The 27,883-nt window shown below is 42.0% G+C and overlaps 1 protein-coding gene across 1 annotated transcript; it reads right to left on the bottom strand.

The window, feature by feature from the left end:
* Positions 1-417: 417 nt before the first annotated feature.
* LOC133005063 (uncharacterized) lies at positions 418-27,231 on the bottom strand. The gene is made up of 27 exons (XM_061074650.1): positions 27,166-27,231; positions 19,732-19,929; positions 18,772-19,570; positions 17,287-18,228; positions 16,995-17,198; positions 16,580-16,700; positions 15,574-15,667; positions 15,125-15,211; positions 14,363-14,479; positions 14,138-14,236; positions 13,323-13,474; positions 12,579-12,717; positions 11,989-12,105; positions 11,706-11,903; positions 9,971-10,575; positions 9,366-9,815; positions 7,622-7,871; positions 7,268-7,357; positions 6,108-6,208; positions 5,882-5,993; positions 5,606-5,776; positions 5,275-5,452; positions 5,065-5,181; positions 3,830-4,111; positions 3,306-3,544; positions 2,789-2,847; positions 418-2,409 (listed from the first exon to the last, which is right to left on the bottom strand). Exons 1-26 carry the CDS (start codon positions 27,166-27,168, stop codon positions 2,809-2,811), a joined length of 5,904 nt encoding a protein of 1,967 aa, XP_060930633.1. The 5' UTR covers positions 27,169-27,231; the 3' UTR covers positions 418-2,409; positions 2,789-2,808.
* Positions 27,232-27,883: the final 652 nt, after the last annotated feature.

Genomic DNA, 27,883 nt, shown 5'->3' with positions numbered 1-27,883 from the left:
ATTTAGCAAATTCACTGTTTACTATTTGTGTTGTCTTTGAATGTTTTGTGTATTTTCTGCACTTATTACAAATGAGGTATTTTCCTCAAGGTGTTTCTAAGTTAAAATAAAGGTTGAATAAATGAATGAATCTAAAAATATATAGCATAACACAACAACTAATTGAACCCATTTTATACAGCTTAATGTTTTCTATAACTATAAAAAAGAATCCACCCCCAAATTATTTTTCACATGGCTTATCTATGCCATAAATTGCTCTATGATTCAACATCAACAAAAGGTTGCAATTCAAAATGAGTCATAACAGCTTAAATGCTATAATGCAACACAGGAACATGTCCAACTGTGAAACTTGTTTCAATATGTTCAATGTAGACAGAAAACTACTTCACACATTTTTGTCAAGTCAGCATGAGTTTTTCACTTTCATTTTTTTTTTTATTACTGGAGGATGTTGTGTAAAAGGTCATAAAACTGCAACATGACTATATCCAGTTTCTATCAAACACTTTGCAGATCAAAAGAAAAGAAAGAATGGAAATAGCAGACCGCTATTTTGGGCAGTGGTGTCTGTGCCAAGGTAAAACCTGCACAGTGGCAAACAAAGTTTTGAAACAAGTGTCTGCAGCTGTCCGTCTGTCTGAGGAATTACTCTGTGGAATAAGGAAGTGAAGCATCATCACATTGGTACCACATCCTCATGCAGTCACATCACCTCCAAAAGGTAGTGCAAAGTTCAGAGGTTAAACCAAACAAAACCTTCTCCAAATTCCACTAAAACAATCCAACAAAAGAAAGAAAGAAAGAAAAAATAACTGCACAGACTCTGCATTTACACAAACAGAAAAAGTCATAAATTAAGAGTTACAGAGAACAGAAAACACATGGATCTTCCAGGTCATTAAAAGTCAGTGGTTTTTAGGAAAATAAATAAAAGTCGACATTGTGACCATCAAAGATCCAGTCATCATTTGCATACTGTACATTTTGCATGAAAAAAAAGTGATGCCTTCCATCAATAACTTGTTAAAAAATAAAGACAACAAACAAAATACAACAAAATGTATGTAAATAATCAGAGAAAATACCTTTTTTGTAATAGTCATTTTCATGTGGGTGAAGCTGGAACATTGATGAGTATGGAACAATTAGTGGACCCTTAATAACAGGAAGTGGTTCTTGCCTGTAAGCGTACAGCCATATTTTGTCTGTTAATACAAAGTTGTTGTGTTGCTTTTATGAGGAAGAGAACGAATTACTGTAATAAATAATATCCAGATGTGAAAACAGTAACACGTGAGCCAGTGGTCTGTCCGTTTATAGAACTACTGTGAGAAAAAAATGGCTCAAAAGTAGAAATAACTTCATATATTAATTAATTTCAATTTATTATTAAACACGTGTTTCTCCATTCCTGAAGTCTGGGTCTGCAGCCAGTCCTGGGCTCTTGAACACTCCACAGCTCTGGCCATGAACTGAACCTCAGTTTCCCTTGTGATCTCGTAAACAAAACATTTATAGTCCAGCTGATACAAATGCTTCTTTAGCAACACTTTGCCTGCAGGTAAATCAAATGAAAAGTAGCACAGCAGCACAAAGAGACACTTCATATTTGTCTCAGAACTGAAGTGCATTCTCCTTCTCTCAAATACAGTTGCCACTGCTAACTGTACACACTATACAGTACAAAAGATCCAACAACATGCATTACAAATGTATCCCTTGAACACAAACTCTTTCATTCTGTGTTATTGTAGCATGACACATATACCTGATACTCATGTATGTATTTGCAGAATATGTTTCACTCTAAACAACAGTATAGTCAGTAAATGTTGAAGCTAACAGATGACAGCTAACCACATAAAAACACATGGTTAGTTCACTGAACACAAAAACAGGTTCCTATGCTGAGTATGTCAATAAGCTATGTTCTTCATGTTTAATCCACCGGATCGGTTCATCTTAAGCTTGGTTCAATATTAAAGTTAAAAAACATTGCTGATGATGGAAATATTTCTGCTGCGGTAAAGAACCAAGGCACCTAAAGACACATATTCTGTGAATACTGGTTAAGATTGTGTGTAATGTATTGTAATGGTATGCAAACCAGAACATGTGACCACAAAGCTGCGTCTCATGACTGTTTGGCCACACGATGTGTTTCCCTGTTCTTTGGTTTAATTGATTGTTTGTCAGTAGGATTATGCAAAAGTCACAGAATAGATTTCCACGAAACTGGATGGAAAGATCGAACCATTTTTGCCGTAAATCCAGACATTTTTTTTCTCACTTTCTTGACCGTTGCAAAATAGTGGAGCGGAGGTTCATGCTCTCTGAGCGCCCTCTAGTTCCCTCAGAGACCAGAAGATGTGCAGGACTGAATGGATCCAGCCGTCCAAAAATCTGCAACAATATTTAAAGCACAAATTGTTCACTGATAATAATAATAATCATAAAATACGGCTTTGTTTCTCTTTTAAAAACTTTGCACGTCAGCTCGTTAGAAAGCACTGTAAAAACGAACTTATCATTTAAAAAATGTTAGTAGAGAGGATTAAGGAAATATTGTACTTTATTTTTTTTTAAAAATGGGATTGGTTTCTTTAATAAAATAACTATAGAAATAGTAGGTCAGGTACTCAGACAGGTAGGCTTAAATTTGAAATAATTTATTGTATATATTGTTTCTCCCTTTTAAGTTTAGACTCACAATTAAGATGCAGAATAACCTCTATACTTTCAATATGACTGTTTTTTAAAATATAATTTAGGACATATTTACCTTCTGTAGGGAATCCAGGGTTACACTTCTGTTGATTTTACGATTATAATTTCTTCACTCTGAAATGCAGGATAACAAACACAAAGATGTGCTATTAAAATACCTATGATTATGACTTAATAGTTTTTTATTAGTAATGTTTTTAGCTTGGAATGAACCGTTCATATCTATATAGAGAGCGGATCTTCCACTGGGTCATGTTGCACCCCCATGTTTCTACAGTTGTCCAGAGCAGACAGACCAAACACTGGCTCTAGAGGGGACGGGACCCTCCACGATTTTACTTTAACCAAGGTTCTCCTACTACAGGCTTGGAAGGGGAGGATAGCGGACTAGATATTCAGTTGGTTGCAATAAATCCCACACACTTGTCCTTTAATTCATTCAAGAGCAGATTTTTTAACTTTTTTTTCAAACTCTAAGACATATAAGCAGAACCACATGTGATAGAAACCATAGCCATCAGCTTGTATCTATATCAATTTACTAGATTTCATTATTTTAAGTTCACTTGTACCTGGGCATTAGCTAGATGCTGAGGTTTGGGCGCGACACCTGGTTTCTTTCTGATGATCACCGGTGAGCTGTTTCTCCTCAGGCTCGGCGTCCGACTCAGTGGTAGGCGAAGCTTGGAATTCTGGGACATGAACGAGGAGGAGGAGTTTTCCACTGCCTCTCCACCAATGGCAGACAGGCAGCTGGGGTCCGAGCTGCTCAAGACATTGATGTTTTCCCCAGATGACTCGGTGCTGTCCACTAACGCAGAAACACAAACACTTTGAGAAACAGAAAAGGCTGAAGTTTGTGCATTTTTTTGAAAGAACGAGAAAATGTATCCAATTTGATCAGATCAAGTTCCATAACATCGTCCAGACACTGAATAGATTTATTGGGGACAATTCAGGGGGAGTGCATGTCTTGCTGTTTTCTAGTGTCATTCGTGTTGCTACCACCAGAGAGTGCCTGAGAATTAGCACATCTACATTGACTTTACAAATACCTTCTCATATCAACTATTAAAAGACTGCAAAAATAACTCACATAGAGGATGATGAGTTTTCCACTGCGCACAGTTACGATGAAGATGCTGATGAAGATGCTGATGGTTGAGTTCATTGTCAGTCACTGCCTCAGGGAAGGAGCAGATGGCCGGACCGGTGTCCAATCCCTGCGACTGGTTCCCGGGGTATCCAGCAGGGGGCAGCGAGCCCCGGCCGGAGGAGGAAGACGATTGGCTGAGGGTGGTGGAGGCCGTGCTGCCAGAGCCAATGGAGTTTGGCCGTGGATAGTCTACGCCCCTGTGAGAACAACACGCCACAGGGACTGACGACACACATAGATAGTGATGCGCTGGGTCAGTGAGCAATGAGGACACAAGCATGACTTGCAGTTACTTCACAAATACACTTGTTAAATGTAGTTTCTTTGTTAGCCAGTTTGAAAAATACTTTTGGAATTTTGAATTATAATCTGTCAAAAGGTAATTAAATTAAAAGAATGAGAATCAGCCTCCATAGTGGCTCAGTGAGGCTAAATGCTAATGTCATCATGGTAACATGCTCTGCTGACAATGACAATCAAAGACTGTCGATAAAGATGGACGACGTGGCAGCTCCTGGTGATTGGCTGCAGTGAAGGTCACAAGCTCTGCCTCCTCCATGTTGGTGGATGAGACATGGACCAAACTGAAAAGTCAAAATCTCATGTTTAATAATTTTTTCTCAAAGATGGTTTAACTTAAGTCATGTTAGCTAGTTGTTATCACACTGGCATGTTCATCTGCTCATTTTCCAACCAAACTTGGTTTTAATTAGTAATTTGATGCTTTAAATACAGGGATGTAACGATTGACAGCTAAGACTGACTCGAGATTGGTCGACCTTGTGCATCATCGTGACCACACTAAGTCAGCTCCATGCCCAAAGTGCACTGCATGGAGGCCCAACTTGGTAGCGTTTGTATCCTCGATACTTCTGGACAGTGGGAGGAAGTGAAGATGTGCCGTCCATCTTTATATACAGTCTATGACAGTGCTAATCTGCAGATTTGAGATGATGGAATGTTGCTGCCGTGTTAACCATCTTAGTTAAGCATATGAGCATGCTAACATTTGCAAAAGATCACAAAACTAAGTATAGCTGAGGCTGATGGGAATCAAGAAATACAATTTTGACCTGAGGATGGTGCAATATGAAAAGTAATTTCATTTTGGACCAAGGTGGCAGAAAAGCTAAGATTGATCTTAAGAGTAAAATGTTGTGTGTGTAGCTCCTTACTTCTCCCAGGCAGGACACAGCTGACGGCTCGGTCACAAATCGCAGCATCGCTGGGTTTAATGTCCATGAAATGTTTGCTGGCCATCCCCATAAACACCCTCTCCTGTATACGAAGCTCTGGAACATTAAGTATATTCACAATACGTTGTCTAGATCTGCAAAGCACTGCTAAATGAAAGAAAATACACAGTATAGTGTTGTTTTAACAACCTCTGCTGTGAGTGGCCTGATCCCACAGGATCCTCTCCAGATCAGTGGTCCAGGCTTTCTTCACCTCCATGCTGGAGGCTTTCAGGGTGTAGGTGTCCTCGCTCTTCCTTCTGCGGAACCAGATCTCAAAACACAGGTTGCTCACACCGGAGTTATGGGTCATCCCAATGTCGCTCGTCTGGAAGAGAAAACACAACGGCATGTCTTGGCTCCACTAGATACCTTTAAATGCTGGAAGCTTCAAATGTCTGACTGAAGTGTAACTCAGAACTATGACAAGTAAATATGTCAATACATCGAGGTTGAGCATCAAGGCTTTCTCTGTGCTGACCTTGAATGACTGTTTGTAGACATACACATCATTGCCGATATCTGTCCTCTTGGTCTTGCTGAAGAGGACGAGATGTTCAAACAGAAAGACGCGGCGGACACATTTCTTCTTCCTAAAGAAAACTGTGAACTCATCCTGACGAATCAGCTGGCCCTGCTCTTTCAAATTCACCTAAGAGAACAGAGGAGAGCAGCCGCATAGCAGAAAGGAAAAGACGGTTAACTTCATTTAACTTCTGTGTATTAACAATGTCGATCTAACTTTTCAGTATCTTACGTCACAGTCTTGGATGGCATCCATTGTGAGCAAATCGTTGCCGTGACGCATCTGAAATCGAACCAAGTCGGCAGCAGCCTGGATCTCAGACCTCTCCCGCTCCCTCTCGCTGCTCGTCAGATCAGGCACAGACACACCCTGGCCACACACACTTTGTGCGCACACAGAAGATTCGAGAAGTGTGTCCTGGATCATGTCTTTTGGTCTGTATGAGCCAGCCAGAGACAACATGTCCTGCAGAAGGAGGCTGTACTTGCTGATCCTCTGGATGGGCCTCAGCAGGTAGGATGAAAGATCCATCATGTCCCCCAGCTCCTGCTGCTTCCTCTGTGGGGGGGAACAAAGTGGACTGTAGAGCTGAGAAGATGAAGCATGGAGCTAATGCTTTCACAGAGTCAGAAACTGTTCAACAAACAGACTAACTCCAGGTGATTGAAATGGAACATGGGAAACTGCAGGAGGCCATAAACTGTTTATAAAGATGGACGACATGACAGTTCCCTGAAAAAGTGAAGCCAAATCCTCTTGATCACCCCCTGGTGGCTGATTGCCATATAGGTTATAAACCCTGCCTCCTCCATGGTAATGGATGGGAGAACCAGACAAAAAAGTCTAAAAAACTAAAGAAATCAAAATACGATATCTGTCATTTTTGTTGTGGACTTATCACATGGCCATTTGTTCAAGTGATAATCTTTCCAGTAGGTTTGGTTTAAATGTGATACTTGGTATAAAAACTGGATGATATGTCATGATTGACAGCTGATACGTCGTCCTTCTTTATATACACCAAAGGAATTGTTAATACAAACTTGTGTTGAAAATCATTTTAAGGGCTTGAACAAGATCTGAAAACGTTAGTGTCATAGTTCACTTTGTGTAAATATGTGTAAAGGCATGTATAATGATTTCTGCCATAATCCCACAATGCAATGCATCACATCTTACAGTAGTAGCAAAAAAATAAAGTGATGTCAGATGATCTCGATTTACTGCTCACTACAGAGTAACTGTCTGTCGTATGGATTACAGACTCTCAAATATACTCAATGTACCGTAAGCTAATGTGTCATATATCAAAGCTGTAATGTAGTGCTGGCACATGCAGCACTACATTAAACCTTTGATACAAGACGTAAACAGTTTCTGTCAATTTGAATCCACTAAAGGAGTATGTGATCAAGTGATAGAAAACTGGAAACTGCTTAACAAAAAAATTAGATCATCCTCTCCAGATGACTGCTCTCATCAGAGAGTGTTTTTAAAATTAAATTACAAAATTTATAAATGAAAGATTTTCTAAAACGTAAGAAAGATGGAGAGGAGAAGGAAAACTAAACCTCTTGTGTTGCTGCGTTAAGAGAGAGACAGGAAGTAAAATCGGACCTTGAAGATGTCGTGGCGCCGATGCAGGATGAGGGCGTCTGACTGAGGTTTGTTCTTGCTGTACAGAGCGTACAGGCCAAAGCTCTCGCTCTGTGGACACAACCAATGTCAGAAATATAAGAGAACACATTTTATTTAAGACACCAGAGTAAACTGATTTACCAGTCACATATTCATGTGCTATAAAATGGATTCATTGACCTTCATCGACATTATGAGACTTGTTACTGTACAAGTTTATTTCTGGTTTCATCACATCACGAGAAATATTATTAAACTACATTTTCACATTAATAAAAAAATATATACAACATACACAGTTAATTTGCTGCTAGTTGCACAGTGACTACTCACATGTCTGAGGAAGCAGCGGGCCACCATGGCCGGCTCCCTCTGGCAGGCCTCCAGCTCTGGCAGGAAGTAGTGGCTGTGGAAGTTGTAAAGCTTCTCCAGGTTCCCGAAGATGACACCTCGCTTGCCCCTGAGGTCCTGGGGGATGTCAGGTCTGTCCAGCAGGGGGAGGTAGTGGGTCAGGATGTAGTTGAGCGATCGTACGTACTCCCTCTCCGTGACCACCAGCTCCTCCAGGATACGCCTCAGCCTCCTGATGACACAAACACAACACAGATCTATTCAACTTCAAACACAGACAATAACCATATCTATATAAAAGCATTTCAACATGATACCTAATGAAATAGTTATTAGCGAGTGGAATTGGTAAGTAACTCATTGCATAGTGTTTTTTTTTGCATCATTTCAATCCAGATATTACTAGGAAATAATTTAGTTTTGTTTAATCTAAAATCGTTTCCCTGTCCTTGTTGAAACGTATTGATTAGTTAGATCAGCATAAGCTTTTTGTCTTCTGAAACATTGATGGGAGAAGATTGATAAATTAATAACGTGAACATTTTTAACTTACTGTTAATTTCTCCATGTTCTCCTGCTATCTGGTCCTGGGACGAGTTTAAGAATGAGTTGCAGGAGATAAGGTTATTATGTTTCTGAGTTGAACGATGCCTAGAAAAGTGTTTTCACAAAACCTTAAGACGTCAACGTGAAGATGACCTTTGACCTATTGATATATATATATATTATATGAAACGTCACCCTTTTATCATTTTATCCCATGAGACAGTTTTGTCATTATCACACTAATTCTTAATGTTTTATTACAGTGACCGTCACCTTTGTCCTCTGTCCACCAAAAGTATAAGTTCCTATTCCAAACCAAGTGAGGTGATTTATACTTAATTAATGCATCATTATCAACACTCTCTACATCCACTGTGATAATAAAGAAACATGCTGAACATGGATGGATTACGAGACGACAGGTCCCTGGGCACAAAAATAGAGGGATCTTATTGCTCAGTATGTGACTCCTCTGCTCTCGTATAAGTTTTTTTTAAATATTCTTATTTTACACTCTATTTAAGAGCAGGTCTTTCTCTTTCAGGGCGGGACTTGTTGATTTCATGTTCAGATTTTGTAAAGTTTTAACTCAAAACCTGGGACAACTTCACTTGTCATCGATTCATTTTGTATTCCCTTGGTTGGTGAATTTTGACTGACTTGTTGCACAAAAAAATCCAAGAGCAGAAGAAAAAATCTGAGAGCAGATGTTTCACGCCTGCACAAAAGAGCTGAAACACAGAAATTCTAAGGAGAAGCAATATATTTTAAAAAATGAAATCTGTACGTGAAAAGAGCTGAAAAAAGAACCTGATCTTAGCCTAAATTAAGTGCAAAGGTGTGCTAAGGTACTACAGGACAACACTATGGATTAGGAAAGTCTCTTCTCACAGTTGACTGAGCATGTTCACTTTGTTAGAAACCACTACAGGATTGTGCATCGTGGGCGTGTTACATAATCCATCCATGTTGCTGAATTAAAAAAGAGAAGCAAAGAGATACCTGGAGCACGTCACTGTCAGCTTAGAGACAGAAAAGAGTGCATGGGATCTCATTAAGACTCAACAACATTAGAGAAAAGAAAATATATCATGGAATTTCTCAACAAAATATCATTTTCAATTCTCATTTTTCATATATTTAAATTCATGTTCTCCCAGAAAAGATGTTATGAACTTACAGAGCGTTGCTGGCACTCTCCTGAGGATTCGCCAAATAAAAGGCCCCCTCATATCTGCCCCCTATGGGCAGGCTGGAGTGTTTGGAGCATAGAGACCCATCACCACCTGCAGCCCCCCGCTCGCTCAGACAGGAGTCCTCTGAGCAGAAGCTGCCGTGGCGGGAGATCTGGAACTTCTGAGCCTCCTTGAGAATCCGACAGGACGGCTGACCGTGGTGGGAGCAGGACGATGGCGGTCGGACTCGCTGCTCCGGGGGAGTGGAGGACCCTGCAGTCGCCGCCCCCGTGGAGCCCGAGTCTTGGCTCACCGACCTCGTTTTTAGGCCTCGCGCCCATGGAAACCACTGGCAGCCGACGGTGTGGGACTGGGACAGAGCGGCAGCATCCCGCTCTCTCCTCGCTCTGCTCGTCTGTCTCCTCCTCGCCTCTCTCTCTGTTCTCCTTCCTGAACTATTCAAAAATGAAATGCTGAGTCAGGAAACAAGTGCTGCAGCAAGAAATTGATTCGCGATAAAGGAGATCAAGGCTCACCCCTGTTTGAATAAAATACTCTTGTTGAATCCAAATGAAGTGAGATGAGTCCACTCACCAATGATTTGTATTACCTGTGAGGTGACTGTGGAGGGACCTTTGACCCCTGGCTGGTTCCAGCATCACTGGGATCCTCAGGTTTGATGATGATGTCACAGTCGGCTACATTGGTTGAATTAGTGCTGTTGCTGCCCATGATCGGCTTTCTCTTCCCCAAATCCACCGCCCCGGACACGATGCCCTCCCACTGGGGGTGCCGAGGACCAGGGGTCGATTGAACCACCAGATTCTGTCCACCGGGTGACGTCGTCTGAATATTAGTGCTCACCACATCTACATAGCGACACTCATAACTGCTGCTCGACTCTGGGTTTTGGTGGTGCAGTTCATCCACACTCTGCATCCTCTCCTGAAGCTGCTGCCTGGCCTCCTGACACCTGAGCCAGGCTACGTTCCACACCCGCATCCCCCTGGTGCCCTGCAGGGCGCTGGCCTGAGCCTTCACCTCCTGAAACCTCTCCGGGATGAACTGGAGAAACCGCTCTTGAAAAGTCTGAAGAATTGAGTTGTCGTTTCCTGACAGTGAAGCACTGGTGGTTGTACCGTCTTGATGGTTTTGTTGAGAATTTGTTTGACTCTGGTCCAGGTAATCAATGCATTCGCCGGCCAGAGCTGCTGCCTGTGTGCAAGAGAGGTTCTCTTTTAATACACAAAAAACAAAACTGCCTTTTCTTTGTTTTTATAAAGCTACCAACTCAAATGTTAATGTAGCAGTACCATTGTTAATTTTCTGAAAACGACAAGAAGTGTAGGGTAAAACAGATAAAATTGTTTTCCTGTTGATTGATATTTGCATGAGAACAAAGGAAGTTTACAAAGAAACTTGGCAGCACATCTGTCAGCTCTGTAATTGTTTCGGTAAAAAACTAATTGATAATCATCAACATACTGTATGAGGAAACTTTTCTTTATCTATTTTTTACTTCATATCATACACGCATACAGAGGTAGCTATTTTTTAACATGACATACAGTCATCTGAATTAAATTAAATTTAAATGCTAATAATGATGGTTTTAGTGATATCACAATTTGGGTCAATGTCTAGATGGTAAGAGATGATTGCTGTAAAAGGGAAAAGGGGGATTTTAGTCTACATTATTCCACATTTAAATGCTTTTTTGGATACATATCTAATCAATGCAGCTGTATATCTGAACTCCTTAATAAATCATACATGGAAAAGATGTAAAAAATAAATAAAAAAATGCAAATAAATAAAAACCAGTGTGGACCAGACATCTTTGTCTGTAGGATATAACTGTGATTTTAGTGCTTCCTTAATACGTTTCTATGAAAGTAAAACTTTAAAAACTGCTTAATTTAATAAAAAGATACATTAATTTCCTAGCATTTTCCTTATGTAAGTGATGACGCGTATTGGTTGCTGTTGTTAAATGATAATATAACAACATAAATATATAATATTTGGTGTGTTCTTCCTCTATCCTGTTCTATGAGCTGTACTGTATCTATGTATAAATTATCTAGAGGCTTTTGAATAGGAGACATTATGACGTGTCACAGCAGGAAACAGGTCTTAGTCTAATCAAGGCTGCGTGTCATTGTTACTCACATGGACTCTCTGGTAACTAAGTAGATTTATTTGAGAACTTTTTCAAGATATTTGTGTTTGTCTTAAGAGCTTTAAATATTATGTTAATTTTGTATATGAAAATGCAAATGACATCTGATTTAAACTTGGAAAGACAAGGCTCCAGAGTTTCTGAACACTGATTTTATACAAACCTGCTCACAAAAATCACACACGTTGACCATGATCTGCAGCTCTCTGCCGCAGGCCTCGGCCCTGCACAGGAACTCCTCCAGGCCTGACTTGAAGGTGCAGACAAAAGTCCTGAATGCTTCCGTCTCTGGGTAGTAGTGGCCGCTCTGCTGCAGCCGCTCGGCCTCGGACACTAACGACATAGCGTGGTGCCTTCGGTCCTGGGGAGGGAGAGGAGAGACATTTAGAGCTGGCAGACAAATGGCAATAATACAAACACAGACAGATGCAGAGACGCACATTTGCCTCAATAAGGAAACCAGTGAAGCTGTTAAGGATCTGCTCCATTCTGTCCCCAGAGTCCTCCACAGACTCAGCCTCCAGCAGGTGGCGCTCTCCTTCTACATGAAACCAATGATGCATCTGCAGGACAGAAAGATGCAAAATGATATTTGGTAAGTAAACATGTTCTTACTGAAGGATATGTCATACTTCTTATGTGTTTTATTTAGTTCTTTTACTATATACAGTCTCTTACTTTGTATAAAATCATTAATTTTGATGAATTATGAATGAACATGAATTGAATAGGTCTTCTATGTATGTAAACTGTTTAAAGTTGCTTCAGTCTAATATTAGAGTACAGTCATTATAACTAGTTCTTTGTCACAAGCTTCAAGTGGTAGCAGAGGAACAAAAATTTAAGGAAATCTAACTAATGTGCCAAAAAAAGGAAATGAATAATGTATAATTTTAATATAATATGGAATACGTAGTGGTGGTTGTCTCCCTCACATTAGACAACCATCACCTCTATTGTCATATAACATTTGCTATAGAGGGATGTAAAAGATCTGTGGATGCATTTGATGGTCAGGTAGTTTCACGTGCAGTACCTGGGTGAAGTGTCCCTCCAACTCCCGGAGCTGCAGCAGGTACTCCAGGTGTTCCAGGGACACGTTGGACCTCAGCACCAGAACGTGAGCCTGCTCCTCCATGTGGTTGTACAGACTCGTCACAGAGTCTACTGCATCACTGCGTGAAGGGAAAGACAGATCAGGGCCAAAAGTTTGAGGTTTGGACATCATTGTCCCATTATGCAGTCATTCAGCAGTTGTATTTATCTTATACTTCATGCTGTTTCCTACTTTGTCGAACTGTATTATTGTTTTTCAGTCATTAAATAATGTAGCAATAAATATTGCAATATATCTCCCTCAAATCTCAGTTTCAGATAAAATCACAGTTTCATAGAATAAATAGTTGCTTAATCGTTATTTTGTTATTCTGTATTTAACTGGAAGACAATCACTGGCTGAAATAAATCTACCTTGCAACAAATATTATTAAAACTAATTTTTTTAAGTTTTAGATTTGACATCTCTTCAGAGTCATATGTGATGTTGTTCCTGGTTTTATTGAATAAAAGTCTTGCTGGACCATGTCATGGTTTTTGGTGCTTAACTTTTTAATGTTTGCATAGTGTAGTGTCTGGTATTATCAGAAATAGTTTCTCGCTCAGAGGCTTATTTCACAGCAGAAAGATTGATGAATCACAAGGAGTAACAGGCCACACGAACAGTTAAACCCACATCAGACTGTGGTTACTGTAATTACAGCAGGTAAGTTCCTCTGTTTACCTGAGGTCTTCACAGTGAGGGTATTTGAGGTCACTCTCCCTTCTCAGCCTCGCCAAGATGGCCCCACCCTCCCTCTGCAGGCCAACCAATCTGCTGTCCTCAAGTACGTCCCTCATCAGAGTCCTCTGGTCCATCATGCACTGCTGCACAGTCTGTGAGACAAAAAGGCACCTACACATCAGCACATGATGCAGTGACTCCTTTTTAAATTATCCTGAACGCGTTTCCTTTAGTGGAATCAGTGGAAACTGATGCACAAAAAGTAGAATACGAAATTCAGACAGCTTAGGGGTCTCTCAGTTAAAACAATAACAAAATACCTAGTTTGATGACGTTGTGAAGCAGTGTGGGATCATGGGAGTTATTTTCTTAACCACCATTGCCAATGAAAATCTACCTGATGCGACTCAGGTGGAAAACATGTTCACAGATGAGGTGATGTATTCACGTTTACTCAAGTTTTCGCAGCAAAAGGCAGCGAATAACGGTTTTTCGACTAGAGTGACCAAAACAAACAGTGGAAGGAAAAAACTGCAGACTGGTGAACTGACTACAAGCTTGTTTTTACTTAGTCATACGTCAAAGCTCTAGCAGAGACAGGCGAAGCCACAGGTAATGCGGATATGATGCAGTTCATAGGCAAACAAAATGTAATGTCCCATTACCTTCAGTAAAATTTGGAATTTCTCTGTGTTTAATTATTGATGGAAACGTTTTGGATAACGTAAGTACACAGGTCAACAAAATATATAACAATTCTAGTTGATTTTAGACATTTTAATGAAGAATGGTTACATATTATATCTTTAAAGTACCTGTACAGTGTCTGTCCTCTGGGGCTCCTCTACCTTACTGATGGCATTCAGAAGCAGGCTGGAGGCTTCGTGAAGATCAGATACAAATGGGAAAAGTTTCTAAGGGATGAAAGATGTGAACAGGGATTAATATGCGAGTGGTTGAATGAGTCAACTCGTACCCCACCTGATTAAAGAGGAGGAGCAGGGAACAGGTAATGTACTGTTCTGAGGTGACCCTATCACCTGGTGCAGCTCTATCCAGTCACAGTGGCTGTGAGACAGTGTGCCGTCCAGGCGGGAGCTCAGCTGATTCCCCTCCACCAGCTTCAGCAAGGCTTTCATCAACGTCACCATGTCCGTCTGCTCAAGGTGAGAAAGGTCAGAGAAACACCAGCACTGAGCTTTACAAGAATGACAGTGGAAGCAAACAATCAGTTCAATAAACGTACTTCATCAAGATCCATACGACCCCTGATAGGGATCTGCACTAAAATATAAGGATTCTTCACTGACCCATATCACATCATGGAAGTTTCATGGAAATCAGTTCCAAACAAACAAAGAAAACAACCACCAAACGGACAGGATTGAAAACATTACCTCCTTGCTCCCCAGAGCCAAAGTGTGAATCATTATTTTACTTGTTAGTCAATCTTTATAATTGAAACCATAAGTCTAACGAGAAACCAAGGTTATATTTAAGAGAACAGAAAGTAAAAAAATATGACTTTAAATGGTATAAATACATTTTGCAAAGGTAATTCTCTAAAAACTAAATGATTCATGGCAATTAATCCAATACTGCAATTTAACTTAAATGTGTTAATTTAAAAACTCACTCTTATAGTTATACTTTCTCAAGTTATGAACGGAAAAAACACAAAAAAAACCCTAGAAATACACTTTGAACAGAGACAATAATGAAGCTTATTCTGATTTAAAGTGAACTAGACAGAGGTGTTCCTCGATATGCAGTGTTTTAAAATAAATGGTAGAAGAGCTCACCTGGACACCTGGACATCTCTCAGGCCGCAGGCGGCTGTCCTTGTCCACCAGCATCACCAAACTGTTCAGTACCAGCGGACTCTGCTCCTGCATCAGTTTAATACTTAGTAATCCCCAACAACCACAATCTAACATGTTTAAATTTGGGTTGCACACACTTATTCATCAGGACAAATAAATTGAAATAGAAAAAGAAAGTCAATTCATTAAATTAAGATTAATATTCATGCTAGAAAATGTGATCACACTTGCATAAATAGCTATATATTCTGTCATTCTATTAAACATCACATTGCATATCATTATACAATAATATTGTATTATACAATATATTATATTGTATGCTTGATTACAAATACACAAAGTGTTTCTATCATTCCATGTTTGACTAACTGGTGAACGTGAACAAATCTGATCTGCTTGAAAGCAAAAACGTGTGACCTTCTTACCTGAAGCGTCATCAAGGCCTTGTAGAGCTGTGGCGGAGGATTTGTCTTCCTCGCATCAAATATAAGAGTCATCCCAGCTTCTCTGATTTCCCTCCTATATACAGAGAGAACAAATAAAATGACTGCCCTGTGGTTGTATACCATCACTAACAGTGCAGTTTTAAAACACATACACTTTTTCTATGAAATAATTCTCTAAAGGCAGACATGAGATATCAGGATCCAGAGGGCAAATACCTATTTTGGGAGGTCACTCTGACTTTTGACCATTTGAAGACATTTCCATAAGGCATTCTTGAGATATCGTGTTCACAAGATAAAAAACGTTTTGGGATGGGCAACCCAAAAACACTAGCCTGGGTGCCAGACGAACTTAGCCCCGCCCACAACATTTTTTGGTCGGGAAGTTCGGTCTGGAGTGGCTCCGATGGCGAGAAATTATCTCCGAACAGAAGCTGTTCGGACCAATTAAATTGTCAGGGCGGGCTTTATACGATGATGGACAGATGATCAACAGTTACGTAATCAACTACGTCATCAAAGAGCGCTTGGGTTGACTTTGTTTTCCACAAACATGCCTGCCGCTGGAGAGCTGAGATGTGTCGATGCTGCCATTGAGTCTGTTTTAGGAGACATCGACAGCGCATTAATTTTGAAAGAGGAACAGAGAAACGCGATCAAGGCATTTGTAGATCGAAAAGATGTTTTTGCCGTCCTTCCTACGGGATTCATTTGCACATACTACGTTGCTCTGATTGGTTGTAGGTCTATCCAATTGAGCGAAGAGGCATTTTTTTTTCTGGTGCGGTTGAAACACGCCCCATAATCAAAGCCCAATGGAGCGGTCTCAGATATGTTTATAGCTAAACAGATATGTCCCTTCAGTATGCATATATAAATGTTCAGTTTTGTTGTAATCTTTAACTGGATCAGTTAGATCTGAGTCCGATTTGCTTCTTGCTTTATTCATTGATCTACTGGTATTTGAATGAGAAGCACAGGTTACCTGATGATCAAGTGGAAGTAGAGCAGCATGTGGAAGATCTCCTGGCTTGTTACAGCTGATCTCCAGCCTGGGTGCTCTCCATAGAGCTCAACTATAGCCCTGCCTGTCCTGTCTCTGCCGCCTGCAGGGGTTAAAGAGAGAGAGGGAGAGATCAGGAACGGCTCAAATGCTGTCGTCTCTTTGTGAGGGTTTTCACCAAACACCTGATAAATCTCAAAAAGGAGAAGAGAAGAGAAATATATGCAGTTTATCAATTTCTCGCCTTGAAAGCACCTGGTTTATTCAGCTTCTCCCTCCCAACCACCTACTGTAGAACTACTGTAGGTGGTTGGCTCTTCAACAGCTGCCCAACCACCTATGCGTTTTATAATTAGTATTGTGGTAGTTGATGTATTTTACAGCATCTCTAACCTACCTGTGAGTGATGCTACTCCCAGGTAGAGGGGGTGGGCTCTGGGGTCTGGGGATCCCAGGGGGAGGTGGTTGGGTCTAGGCCGAGCAGAGGCATGCTGGGAGATCTTCTGTGTCTCTGATGCTGGAGGTGGATCTGCCTGAGACGGGTTCTCCCTCTGATGACATTGTCTGCTGGTTAATGATGTACTGCTGGGCTGAGCACCACCTGAAGAGAGAGGATGCTTTATCTGTAACTGAGCCCGAATGAAAAGAGCAAGCTCATATAACATGTAACGAGAGCAACATCACTCTACCTGGAATGACCATCTTCCTCCTGTTGATCTTGGGAGACACCAGCCCAAAGGCTGTGCTGTTTTTACATTTGACAACATGCAGCTGGGGAACCTCTGCACAGGAGCTTTTACTTTCTCTTCTCCTGACATTTTGTCCTTCAACGATGACCAGTTCACACTTCTCCGAGGTGTCCACCACGGCCGTGGAGAGGGATGAACACCTTCCATCGGATGTGGATTCTCGTCTGGTATGTAACGCTGTGAGAGGCTTTGTGATGTTTGGACTCATCCCAGAGGAACTGGTTCTGTTTCTTAATCTTTCACGAGGCTTGAGGGCCAGGCTTGTCCCTGACATTTCACCTGGACCACACTGCAATCCATGGTGTTTGGTAGAGGTCACGTGTGGCTGTTGAGGATCCTTTGAATCTGACAAGTTTTGATTGTTGATCCTCGCTCCAGTTGCTAAATGTTTCCCGTTCACAGGTTTGGCAGTGTGTCTGTTCCCTGTTTCCCTGAATGGCACGGTGGTTGTTTCAGCCGGCTGCTCTGGTACCCCGCCATATTTTAAAGGATTGGTGCACCTGTACTCCATAAGGGGGGCAGGGCTAGAATCTCCTGGTTTCCAATATGGAACAGTGTTTTTTTCTCCCGACTCTTTACAGACGGCTCCACTGACAGATAAAGGAGGCTGGTTTTGGATCCCAGGATCACACCACATTCCTCCTACATTACACCATGGATCCTCTGTTTCAGTCCCTGGTGGCATCTGTCTGTCGTCACCCTGTGAGAAATCATCATCCTCCTCCACCACAGCTAACATATTCCCCCTCTCTCTCTCCTGTCCAAAGGTGACAGGGTTTTCTATAGCAGCCTGGTAGGAGTCCCTGTATCGGCACCTCAGCTCCTGAGTTCGGGAGACCTGACCGCCTTGTCTCCTCTTCATGCACGGAGTACAGGGTTTCTCTGAGAAGCGGAGGGTGCGGACACACTGAGAGGGTTCCAGGGAGTCAGGGTGGGTGTGGGAATGGTGGGGAGCCGATGGAGGTCCTGTTTCTGCGGTCATGTTCGGCGTCAGTGATACTGGAGCGTCTGATCTAGAATGACTGTGCGTTTGTGGTTTTGTAGGTATCTGCACCCAAGGTTGTGAACGCCCCTGAGGTTGTGAGGTCTGTGGGTTTAGCTGCCTCTGTGTTTGCCTGAAAGACTCCATCTGTGCATGTGGTTGCATTTGTCCACGTCCTTGTGGATATCTTTGCATTTGTGCGTCGACTTGTGTGCGCGGTTGCATTTGTAAATCTAACTTCTGTTGCTCCCGTGTCACTGACTGAGCTTTAGAAAAAAGCATAGTTGCCTGCAGAATATCAATATATTCTCCCTCAGCAGCAGCTTGGCCTGCTGGCCCCCCTCGGCTTGTATCTTTATGTTTATCTTCTCCTTTATTTTCACAGACAATCAGACTCTTATCTGCAGCTTTAGGTGTATTTGTACTTGCAGGGGTGCAAGTACCTGAAGCAGCACTTGTTTTTGTCGCTGTGTCTGAACCTGACCCAGTGAAGCGGCTGTCCCATGTATTTGGGGAAACCCAGCCAATAGGCTTGTGCTCGGTTTCAGTTTCTTTCACTTTGACAATTCTAGATGAAGAGGCAGCAGTGGAATCCACCCGGCAGAGAGACACAGCGATGCCGTGCTTCCCTGGACATATTCTCGTCTCCACAGAGAAGGCGGTGGGATGTGAAGAAGATGCTGAGGTTGATTTTTGAACGTTTACTTTGCACTCTTTTGGTGCAGGTTTCTTTGCAGGTGAAAGACGAAATGAACGATTCGACGAAGATTTCTCAGAAGAATGAGGAAGTGGAGGAGGAAGAGGAGGTGGTAAAGGAGGATATGAAGGAGGAACAGAGGCCATACTACTCCCAGCACACTGTGGCACGTCAACCAAATCAGGCACGGCCACCCGTTCCCATGGTAACCTCAACACTCCCTGCTCGGTGGCAAGCAGGCATCGGCTCAGGGGCGTTCCATGGCGGCCCTGGTTGATCTCCTTTAACCACTCACCGCTGAATATAGAAGGGTAGGAAGTTTCAGGGATCGGGGTCTCCTCAACCACTTCTACTCTAAGCCCCGCCTCTTCCAAGAGGCTGCACACCACGATGCGAGCTGATTGGTCACAAAATGGTGCCACTTGTAGGTAAAAGTCACCAGGCAGGAGTATGAGGGGGTTGATGGGAGCAAGGTGGACGACAACTTGGTCCCGCAAACACAGAGGCCAGCCCTCACAGCAGAAGAGTGCATCAGAGTACTGAGCCTAAAAGGACAAGGAAAGGATGTGATTTCAGAAATTTGAAGTATATCAATATATTTTGTCTTTTTTATTATCATTTTAAGTCCGACAATAAGATCTTTGTTCAGCTTTGTGGTGTATATATGTCTCTTTAGACTCACACAGTGCACAAGGCAGGGACTTACACATGCAGCCTGCTGCACAGTGTCTAAGATGTGCTTGGCTGGGACCAGAAAGTCCAGCAGGCAGCGGAGGGCGTCTCCCTGATAACGACGATCAATGATGTGGAAGAGCTGGCTGAGGAGTGTGGGGGCGGTGGCCTCGAAGGGGGGGTACAGCACCGACAGCAGGTTCTGGATCGAGTCCTCCAGAGAATCAAAGTTCTGGAAACACAGGAGAGAGAAAACCGAGGCATCAGGAAATCATCGCTCATCAGTTTTAAGGTAGATGAGCCATGTTTTGTGGCTGGTGATCAATAGTCCGTAGTCACTTCTAGGGCTGAGCGACAAAACAATATCAATACCTATCGCAACATCATTTTCATTAACAGCAATATAAGAACAGTTCATAACAAATTATTGATTTACCTCAGATTTATGAAATGTTTTGGATTTTTATCAAGTGTTTGTCATTCTCTGCTCCAAAAAAAAGCATTAAAAACCACAATCTTCAGTAAGGAGCAAAAAACAATTTTGAGGCTTAAGAGAAATATTCTGATTCTTTCAGAACAGGATTATGCAAAAACTACGGAACTGATTTCCACAAAATTTAGTGGAAGGATGGGACATTGGTCAAGGAGAAACCAAATTACACTTTGGCACAGATCCAGATAAAGTAGCAGACCCATGATTTTAGTTTTTATATTGCGAGAAAGGGCGTTTTTGACATTTCACATGGAATAATGCTGAAAATAAATCAGGTATGGTTAGAGAATTGATATTTATCAATGTGTGCAATTCAAGGAGACTGTTGGGCCTTGTTGTTTACGGTATGTGCACTTCTAATTTTTTCTCCTCTACAAATAAATTTTGTCTTTATAATTTTTTACCACAGATCTCAACAAAATCCATTTCGTTAAAGCCGCTGTTATGTAAGGCAATGCTAAACAACAAGACACTAAGTGAGTCACTTTCATTTGACTCACGTCCTACAGTAAATTACAGAGGCCTTGTCCTCAACCTCGTGACCTGCTGAGAGAATAGCTACGCAGACACAAACAATCCATGCTCATCATTAAACATATAGTCCGCCCGCCTGACAGCAAACATCCAAGTAAACACAGTGTGTGATGGCTGGTCTCAAGGCTAGCTAGCCTCCCGGTTTATGGTTTCACATTCCCTTTGACCTGAACTCATGGCCCGCTACCCACTTTTAGGCCCTGCTTTATTTAGCCTGCCAAAGGCCACAGCAACAGGCCTCAGGGGTTAATGTATATTCATGCGCAAAGACTCTGCTGGGGAGATATATGGCAGCAGGAAGGGTGATGTGTGAATGTCAACGCATAGTATGAACGTCGGTTCCCTTCTTTCCCAGGTGCAGTATGTGTATGACATTACACAAATGTCAGTGTGAGAGGACAGAGGCAGTGAAGGCACATGGAAATGCTCCGAGGTTCAAGAGTCGTTTATTTATTCCTTTTCAAATAGGACAGTGGTATTCATCTTTTCCTCCAATTCTCGAAATTTGTAGAAACTGGCATTCACATTTTCTATGCATCCAGTTCATATTTTTAAAAGTTCAAATCGCCTTTTTTAATGTCCACTCAGGTTTTCTTTTGGATAAATCATTCTGCATGTTCCCAGCTGCATGAACAAAGAAAGACAAACATGGACAAGGCAGATGGAACCAAAGAGGGGTGTACTCCATGAATTTTGTCCCATCAGACCGAACACTGGCAGACGGCCTCTCCAGCCGTGTTGTCTGTCGTTCACCTCCTCCTCTGATCATTGGAAAGGAAGAGCACAGCACTCTCTGTCTTCAACTGGCCTTACGACTTGCAGGATTGGCACTGCATGATGTGACTTTGTATTCTGTCCCTGTATGGTTACGGTTTTCTTAAGTACGTCCCACAGCCTGTTCTCTCTCTTTTTTTTTCTCTTAAGCAACAATGCTCATCACCACCCTCTCTGTCTTATCTTGTTACATTACCATCTAAAAACGCTGGACTCTGAGGCAGCGTGCAACCCCCACAGTGACTCAGAGGTCTGGGGTCAGTCCTGCCACACCCTGCTGCTGGGACCAAACACAGCGATGGTCATTGTGATAACATGGAGCAGGAGGAGGAGGAGGAGGAAGACGAGGAGGAGGAGGAGGAGAAGGAGGAAGGCGGCTGCACGAGAATCATTGCAAGCTCAGAAGCACTGAATGAATAATGGCCAATTTCCACTCACAGCTCATATACCTTTTATTGATTTTGGAGCTTTTGAAGTGCAGCTTGAAATGTATATTTACGTGACCTTGAAGCTCGGGTTTGACATGACGCCGCCCCCCCCCCCCCCATTAGCCCTCGTGTCAAAGCCAGGCTAAGTGTGCGTCTCTCAGGTCATACAGTGCGAGCACGGCAGGGTCTGCACAGGCAGGCGGGTCAGTTAGTGACAGTCAGGTATGCCGACCAATCATTTAAATTGGTCCATACAACAGCTGCAAAGACAAAGGGGTCAGCAACCTTGTAATTGATCACCCATGTTGGGTTCTACACCGGTAGCCAAGGCTCATGCTGGGTGCTGTCTCCTGGAAGGGGGTCAGGTGATAGGGGCCTGACGAAGGCCGGCTCGTGACCGTCTACGCCATCGCTTCCAAACATCTCGTTCCTGCTTGTAGTCTGAAACGCTGCCCCGGAGTTTTCTAACTCAAACGGGGTCAGTAATGTGGATGTGGCCGAAGAGGGAAACTGTCTGACTGACTACACACAAAGAGGCCCGAAGCTTACAAAATGAGAGTGAAATCTTAATTTGATAATCTCTGCTGATATGAGTCAGCGGCAAGCAGCACTGGTCACTGCTCACACAAATAGATTTAAATGCAGACTTGAAAATGTAACACTGTAAAAACCATTAATGCCTTGTTACGTGTGTATATGTGTATTTTAATAATGTGTTTATTTGAGGCTCTATTTCCGGTATGCTGTGTACGAGGGGGTCGTATATGGAGCCGTCCCTCTGCCCCGGGCGACATACTGCTGCTGCAGATTCACACGACTCTATATAAACACCAGGATCTCTCTCCCTCAGCCACTGAAATAAATGACGACGCTCACATTGCTGTGGATAAGATGTCCCAGTGTGGGAGCAGAAGACAGTTTGAATATCTCTGTCCAGTGTCATTATGAAACAGAAATAGTCTTTGTACATTCCTGATGTCGAGCAGCTTCCTGCCCGGACAAGAACCAAATATTTTACAATGAAGGGAAATAATTCATGGTGACTCAGTACATTCCTGTGGGGACATCTATCCCCTTATACAGTTTGTCTTAAACTGCAACTTTTTAAAGTAAGTTTTATTTCATTATATCTGGTAACGAATGAAAGGAAATCTGGGGAGGGGGACATAGAGGTGACATACAGCAAATTTCCCCGGCCTGGTTTGAAGCAGGGATGTTGGATTAAATCAACTTTGCCATTACCTTACATTACATTAGCTTTTAGAACCGTTCATTATTTCAATCCTGGTAATATATAAGAACATTTACGGGTAGTGCTAAGGGGTAAAGAAATGAAAGAATAAAGTAGAAAACTATTATAATGTAGTTTGTCCAAAGAATCGCAGTTTTCATTCATGTTTTTACTTCTTATCATTTATATAACTTCTGTACATTCCCTCAGTTTATGAGTCTAATGAAATATCCTCACAAATTTTCCCTCTGTGTAATATTACCTCAACAACAAGCTTGAGAACTATGTGAAGCTCAACAAGCACCACAGACGTGGTTTGGCCAAACATCAAAGTTTCTCCTGACACTGACACAGCTTCTAAATAATCATGAAAAGAATCAATTTCCTGTGTTTACATCTGTGCTTTTTCATCAGAGCGGACACGATGCAGTTTTTTTTAAATTCCCACTGCCCACACAGAGAAAAGCTGCAGGACAGAAAGAAAGAAGGAACCCATTCAACCCAGTTAATTTCATAAAAGTGGAATCAGTGAAGACTTTTCAGAAACCTCTTCTTTATCTTTCTTATGACTCATATAAAGACTTCACTATGTTACAATCTTTATACATGTTTAAAAGATTTGTGTGAGCTCTTGCACAACTTTGACTGTAATAACCAGGGAACACAACTATGCCAGGGCAGGTGTATAACAAAGGAGTAAAGGAAATGCAGTGTTGAGTGATAGTTGCTTCCTATTCATTGGTCGAATTTCACCCATTGCAAAAAACAGGACCTAAGAATTGATAAATATATAATAATAAATGGGAGTTACATTACACTCAGAATAAGTTATAACTACTACAAATGTATTTAAATAACTGAATAGCATCACCAGGCACCGTCTTTACCCATTTCAAATGACTTATTATCCTCAATTTACCGTTAATCCCTCCCCTGTCGGTTTGTTTGTTTGATAATTCAAGATAGACAGACCTTTATTGTCAGTGTATCAAATACAACAAAATCGGACAGCTATCCTTGCCAGAGCACATGTTGAAGCAAAAGATCACATAGAGATGAATAAAAACAAATAAGTCCAATATTGCACATTCACTCTGTCATCATATATAGTATATCAGCAGAATTACGTAAAACCTGCTGGCCAGATTAAAGAAGGTTTCAAATTTTTGTGCTGTGGTGTTTAATGACATTTTCACTAATTTCCCGGGGGAAAACAAATAATAGTTAAATTAAATTGTTAATAATAATAATACATAATTTACCAATAATTTGCTTTTTAAAACATCGAAATCCGCAGCATGATAGATTCGTCTGATGAGCTTTACTTACATACCTTATAGATACGGTGGTGTTAGACTTTAGAGTCACCAAAGGTTGTTTTTTTCCTGAGTGCAACATCTTGTGTCTCTCGACCTCAGCTCAGCCGGTGACAGTCGAGCACCGGCACAAACCAAATGACTCCGGGGCCGGACATAAACATTGGTTGAGCGGAGCGACAGTACATGACCACCGAGGCACAGAGAAGGCCAGACGTTATATTTAGTAGCTTCACAGGGATCAGCAAATTGGAGCTTGCGGGAGGCAAACACTAATCATGACGGCCTCGATCACGCGGACGGTTTGAGGGAGGCTGTAAAGTGGCAGTCAGGAGGCAGCGAGGCCCGTGTTTAAGTCATTAAAACCACGTCAGGGAATTATGAATGAGCCAGGACTCTAAGCACATCTTTAACCGGTGTGTGTGTGTACGAGGTGTGTTATTATATCGAAGCGTTGCTGGGCTTTCACTGACACAAACATCTCATCTGTATTTAGTCCACAGTTGCACTTAGCAGTAACTCACAGCAGCAGAATGATCAGAAATGTCACATTATTATTTCTTTTAAACTCTTCTTTACGAGCAACAAATTATTTAACAAACCAGATATCGATATATTGAACTTTGGTCATATTCCAAACAACAAAATAAATTGCGATAATTCTTCTTCTTATTTTATTACCCAGCCCCAAGATGAACCACACAAAGTCAAGCTTATCAGACCCATCGCTAAAATACATAACGTCAAATCTTTTACATCTCTCACAGTCCTGAAACTGTGCAGTCACATACTAATGACTAAAGTCATGTAAAGCTTCATGAGTTGCCGAGTACATTCATATGATGTGCAGCTCTGCAAACTAAAGCTCATTAGTAAACCTCCGATAGTCTGCGCTGCACCTGAACAGGGAAACGATCAGTGCACGTTTTCCTCAGAGAGAGAAAATGAACTCTGTAGACGTCCACACACCCGTGAGAGTTCAACACTTTGAAAAGTTGCCTCAGATCCACATCAGCTAGTTCAGCACTTTGAAAAAGTCTTTGAGTTGCATGAGAAATGTTGCTGTGTGCTCAGACTGCAGATGCTGCCCAGGCAGAGCAGTAAACAGTAGATACACTAGCAGGCTACAGGCGGAGGAATGATTTGTATTTTTGCCGACTGAGCTGTTGAGTATTTTCCCATTGAGTCACCGGGAAGGGACAAGACGTCTTTCTGCTGCGAGAGAAAAGATGCTCTGTGTAACCTGGTCAACACAGGAACAAATACCCAAACATTGAGATCACTCCCAAAGCAGGAATAGTCGGGTTAACGGCCTCTGGTTTCAACGATATGGTAAATTAGCAGGAAACAGGGTGGGGAAAACAGATTCATAAATAAATACACACACACACACGTACGACGCCGGACGCACGCAAAACGCAGTGTGTGTCTTGGCAAATCAAACCAACAGTAGAGCTGAGCGGGCATTTTCAAATTTCAGCTCCCTACACAACACCCACCCAGACGGTGAGTGCCAAACAAAATTAACTTTATGTACAAACGGGGCGCGCTCTGTCTCTGCAGCAGAGGAAGGTGTGACAGTAGATTCATTCAGGAGTCATGGGGGGGCCGAGATTCTCAAAAAGACCCAAATAAAAGAAATCGTCCACCTCCGCAAATCAAACACACCAGACGGCACTGATTTCAAACATCCCCTCCTTGATGCTGCATGTGGGACGGTTTCCGAACACCAGATCCGTTCTGGCTCCTGAATGACTCACATGCCAGCGAGCCGGGATCCAGGAAGGAGGCAGATACAGTGGCTGGTTTGTGAAATATGCCTCAACGCCCAGTAACCTGAGACCTTCACCTTGAATCACAACACTCCGGCAAAGAGCAGCGGCCCAGCGTGAGCTATGGCAGCGATGCTATATGTTGTACACAGACAGAGTGCGTGCATGTTTCAACATAAAAGGCGACTTGTGAGGACATAATGTATAAATGAGTCAGCGGGACTATTTGAAAAAGAGCAGTCTTGTTTGCTGTGTGTTAGAGGGAGTTTTTTCAGGAGTGTTAAAAAAATCTGATTGTGTATTTTAAGATGTTTAGGGCTGAAAATAATGACTTTTGTGATTTTCCTGAATTCATTCAGTTTATAAAATGTCTAAACATTTTGGAAAATACCCATAACATGTTCTAAGAGTGACAAGTTCTAAATTAAATGATTTTGATCTTAACATTTGACAATCTTGTATCAGCTGATGTTCGAAATTACTTTGCTTGATAAATAATAATAATAATGAATCAAATGTATCAAAATTTGTAGTAATTGACAGATCCATTAATCGACTCTGATATTATTTAAATATAGGATTAATATAAATCTCTTATCCCTGCTCTGACAAACAGGCACATGACAGGAAACATCCTGATATGCTGTGTTGTGAGCTGACCTCCAGCATCATTTGAGAGGTTTGCTTCATAGAAACACAAGTTCAATCCACAACTGCATGTCAGCAAATGGAATCCAAACCTGGTGCGTACAATGTCTTGTCACAACTGCGGAGAAAAGATGTAATCTGAGATTAAACTAAACATGGTTTCAAATTGACAGCTATTAGAACCACTTAAAACCACTGAAAATACCAAATCCTGTGAACAAGAGCAGAGGAGGTGAAAGGGTCTCAGCAGACAGAGCAGATTGTCACCTTACCATCTTCCTTTCTGGCTGCTCTTATTCCCATTCATCACAACAGCGGAGGCATCTGACATAATCCAAACAGAGTCACAGTCGTTTACAGAACTGCTGCTCCTGCTCGGCGACTGTTGGACCAAAACAAAATCCATTCTGCCCGGACACTCGTTCACAGCTGAGTGAGTGTGGACAACCTTAAGCCAGCCGGATGAGCATTCGTCAAGTCCTAAGCCGAGCCACACTTAGTCTGTGATGTGTCTTCTTTTCCTCCCTCACTCTCTCCTTCCTCTCTCTGAGCGTTCCTCTGATTTAATGGGCTCTCTCTCTCTCTCTGCCTTCCGCCTCTATGTTTGCTCTCTCCCTCTCCCAGCACCTCGAGTGCCGGGCGCTATGTTTGTCTGAGAGGGGCAGTGTGACCGAACATGAGGAGAGGTGAGAGAGGGAGGGAGGGAAGGAGGGAGAGAGGGAGAGAGAGAGAGAGAGAGAGAGAAACAAGCTTCATAGTGACCCTAGTTCATACAAGCACTAATTCTGCTTCTTACACCATGCAAACACACACATATACACACACACACAACACAGAGTCGTCATTTTAAGATGTAAGACCAACAAGTCAGTGCCAGATAAAACAAAATGATACATTGATACAGTCTCTGTGTGTGTGTAGTTGTGCCTGAGTGAAACAGATGTAGAGATGAAGGAGATTATATTGAGAGTATACTGCAGAAATCAAACT

The sequence above is a fragment of the Limanda limanda genome, chromosome 7 (assembly GCF_963576545.1).
Source record: "Limanda limanda chromosome 7, fLimLim1.1, whole genome shotgun sequence".
In the NCBI taxonomy this organism is placed as follows: Eukaryota; Metazoa; Chordata; class Actinopteri; order Pleuronectiformes; family Pleuronectidae; genus Limanda; species Limanda limanda.
This window is presented reverse-complemented; position numbering and strand designations above follow the sequence as displayed.

Bases quoted from the DNA above. Each gene is read 5' to 3' on its own strand.
- LOC133005063 (XM_061074650.1), bottom strand. The intron at 9,816-9,970 runs GTAATACAAATC...ATTTTTGAATAG, and splicing joins CCTCCACAGTCACCTCACAG to TTCAGGAAGGAGAACAGAGA. The intron at 5,182-5,274 runs GTTGTTAAAACA...TTAATGTTCCAG, and splicing joins TCAGGCCACTCACAGCAGAG to AGCTTCGTATACAGGAGAGG.